The 3633-nt window shown below is 42.1% G+C and overlaps 1 protein-coding gene across 1 annotated transcript in view; it reads left to right on the plus strand.

Moving 5' to 3' along the window:
• Positions 1-1315, plus strand: part of LOC116737306 (amyloid-beta A4 protein-like) — a 4174-nt gene extending 2859 nt beyond the window's left edge. Inside the window, exons 2-3 of the mRNA XM_032590377.1 lie at positions 764-893; positions 1290-1315. Of these exons, the coding sequence (XP_032446268.1) occupies positions 764-893; positions 1290-1300 (141 nt within the window). The 3' untranslated portion in view covers positions 1301-1315. The remainder of the gene's footprint in view (positions 1-763; positions 894-1289) is intronic.
• The last annotated feature ends 2318 nt before the right edge of the window (positions 1316-3633 follow it).

Here is a 3633-nt window from a genome sequence, read left to right on the forward strand (position 1 = left end):
GGAGATCATGTTACCCTGATTAGAAATAAAAAGCCTCCATCTGCATTAATCACCTGTACTGGAAAGTTTATCATGCTTGAACTGCAGGTGAGGGCCACAAAAGAATTGTCAGAAGGGCCACAAATGGAGCATTTTTGTTCTTCCATTTGTGTCTTTACTGTTTCTAAAAACACCCAGCGGCTTTTTTGGCATTAAGTTAATGTATTCTGTTTCAAAAACCTTCCGAATGGATCATCACAAATCAGTAGGCACTGACATAGTAACCCCAGCTTGTTACCTAGCAACCACAGCGGAGTTCCGCCCGTCACCTAGCAACCCAAGCTGAGCTCCAGAATGTTTGCTCAGCTTGTTTTACTGCTGTAAAATATTTTTTATTGTTGGCTTCAAATCCAGAAATCACTTGCTGCATTCTTGTTGGTTGTGCAGGAGGCTCTACGACTGCTTTTCAAAGATGCATGGTTGTGTAATTGTGCATCTGTTTGTAGCCACTTTCACATGCAAGTGTAAGCGCGGCCAGGAGCAGCTTATTTGGATTTATTTGGAGCTAAAGCAGCTCCAAATAGGTAGAACTGACCAAACTAAAATCTCATTAACTAAGAATGATTTTGAAAAAAAAAATAAAAGAAAATATAATGAACATGTTTTGTATAGACCATAGACCTATCCTAACCTGTTCAATGAAGCATAATAGGTCACCTTTAAAGCTCCAGTCAGCCATGAACATAAGTGTTTAATATCTGCTGCTGGTTTCTTTTTCCAACAGATGTATCCAGATCTTAAAATCACCAACGTAGTGGAAGCCAACCAGCCTGTCCGCATTGAGAACTGGTGCAAAAAGGAGAAGAAGGTGTGCAAAGGCCACGCCCACATTGTGGTGCCTTACATGTGCTTAGGTAAGCTAGTAAACTCTCCTTTAACTCAGCCCCTCTCCTCTGCTCCCCTCTGTGCTGAAAACGAAGAGCTTATGAGTCATTTCAGCCTTGGGCAGAAGTGACATTGAGTGATATTGGATTCGGTTCACTAATTCTGGCCTTTAGCTGCAGACTGAGCCGATCCGCGCTGGATGGGGAGTTAATGTCTCCCAGAACGGATGGCTGATGGGGGGAGGATTTTATTGCTGGGGATGCTTGTTGAACAATAAAGCACAATCTTATTTGCCCCCTCAGACAGCGGTCATAAACTCACGCTGACACACAGGGTCAGCGGCGGAGGGCTTGCTTTATTGCATCTCATACCGCTGTTTGACTGCACTGTCACAAACGACTCCCATCCTCCTCTGTTCCCGGCAGGATCACGGTAATCTGCAGCGGCAACATGGCCGTATTCTGCTGCATGAAATGTCACATGCAAAGTCGGATGAAGAAAAAAGACCGCAGCACTCTGCTTCTCCCTCCTAGGGATGAAGGAATATGAGAAATGGATTCCTGAAAACAAAGACTCTCCCTCCAGCTATAAAAAGAAGAAACATCTTTGTCTGAGCAGTGGTGTCTCCAAGAGGGGGGCCAAGGGAGGCCATGTCTCCCTTGAAAAATGCTGGATATATATACATACATACCTCCATTCACAAAATTAGAATATTACAGAAAAACCCATTTATTTCATGAACTTTATCACTAACGGAAACGCATTATATAGGTTAATTACACAGAAATTGATGTTTGAAAGCCTTTATTTCTTTTAATTATGATGATTTTTCTACTTGTGGGTAATGAAAAACATAATACAGCAGACCTAATTCAAACCTCAGACTGAAGAACCTTTGGCCTCCAACTCACTTAAACTTAACATTTAAACTCTTTTAAATACCACATCTCCTCTGTGCTAAAGCTCTATTAATTAATGATTTCATCACTGAGCATAATATCAATGTTATGTTTCTGACAGAAACATGGTTGAAGACATAATGAACCGATCGTACTATTGAATCAGCGCCTCCTAACTACAACTTTCTTAAGTGAGAATAGAAAACATAAAAAAGGATGGAGGTGTGGCTTCAATATTTAAGAATATCCATAACCATACCATACCAACTTTATTTATGAAGCACTTTATACACCGACAGGACCAAAGTGCTATACACAATCATAAAATACAATGCGATTATAAAATAGAAAATTGAAACATAAAAACATACATACAGACACAATAAAACAAAGTGAAACCTCTCAGATTGTGCCAAAAGCCAAAGAAAAAAAATCTTAAACAGGAAGACAGAGCACATAACACCAGTTTTATAGTCCCTACACTGGCTACCTGTAGCTCAAAGAATAGACTTTAAAATACGTTGTTAGTTTACAAATCACTGAACGGCTCAATACATTAAAGATCTGCTGTTGTCGTATCAACCTTCCAAGACCTCCAGCTTTCCGGTTCTGGTCTGCTCTGCATCCCCAGAACCAGAACCAAACGAGGAGAAGCAGCTTTCAGCATCTCTGTTCACCACAATTTGGAACAAACTTCCAGAAAACTGTAAAACAGCTGAAACACTGACTTCCTTTAATCTCCACTAAAAACCCACTTGTTTAGGATTGTAACGAGTAACTCAATTAAGACCTGAACATAAAGTTTATTCATCCAGATCCCTTCAAATTATTTACAAATTACAACTTGCACTTTACATTCTACTCTCTGTACTCCAACACAATCAACAGTCTTTTAAATAAGAAAATGATGACAAAAAAATACATTTTCTGCACTGCTAATCCGTTCTAGTCTCAATAGAATGAACAGCTGCCATCATTTCGCTGGCAACATGTCAAATATTCAAAAACATTCTTCATTCTCACCACCAACATCCATAATATCCCTCAGGCGGGTTTGGACGCAGCGGTCAGCTTCTTCCGGCGCAACATCCACTCCGAGGGCCTTCAGGACGTCCACCACCGCTGTGGCCCCGCAGGCCGACGCTCCGATCTGCTGGGTCTGCCTCTCCAGAGCCTCCTGGATGGACCACAGCATGGCGGCAGCCGCCTCTTCCTCCTCCTCCTGGTCCTCCGGCTCTGCCTCCATCCGAGCGCTCCACCTGCGAGAAACGATCAACTTGTTCTAATTTTAAATAAAATTAAGCGCCACTGTTAGTTATAAAGCGAAAACAGCGACACCTACTGTCGTTTCTGTAAAATATTTCAATCCGTTCGGCTTTTGCTCCGTTTCACTTGATATTTTTCTCCACTTTTCGCCAGAATGACAACCACCAGCTGACTACAACGACAATGCTCAGTGAGCATGCGCACTGTACAAGGTAACATGCTCGCTACTTCTATGGGCTCTTTGCACCTGCCGCTCTGACGTCACATCCGCATGCGCAAATACGGCTCATTTTTTTCCTTTTGAGTGACCATGACCGCAAGGAAGATAAACTCGTATTTCAAAGGCAATTTAAGCAATACCATGAACACTGTTGTGTTCCACGGCGCACAGCGTCTTCTAAATATAACAGTCGTTTAAGTTTTCATGGATTTCCAAGCGATCCTGACTTACAACAACGATGGCTTGTCAATATTCGTCGCGACAACATCAAGCTAACATCGCATATAGCAAAGTTTGCAGCCTTCACTTCCCTCCGGATCAGTTTCATCAGCCTAAAACTCCTGGCGGGAGAAGAATGGTTAAAAAAAAGGAGCCTCCCTGTGC

Source organism: Xiphophorus hellerii, chromosome 18 (assembly GCF_003331165.1).
Source record: "Xiphophorus hellerii strain 12219 chromosome 18, Xiphophorus_hellerii-4.1, whole genome shotgun sequence".
NCBI lineage: Eukaryota > Metazoa > Chordata > Actinopteri > Cyprinodontiformes > Poeciliidae > Xiphophorus > Xiphophorus hellerii.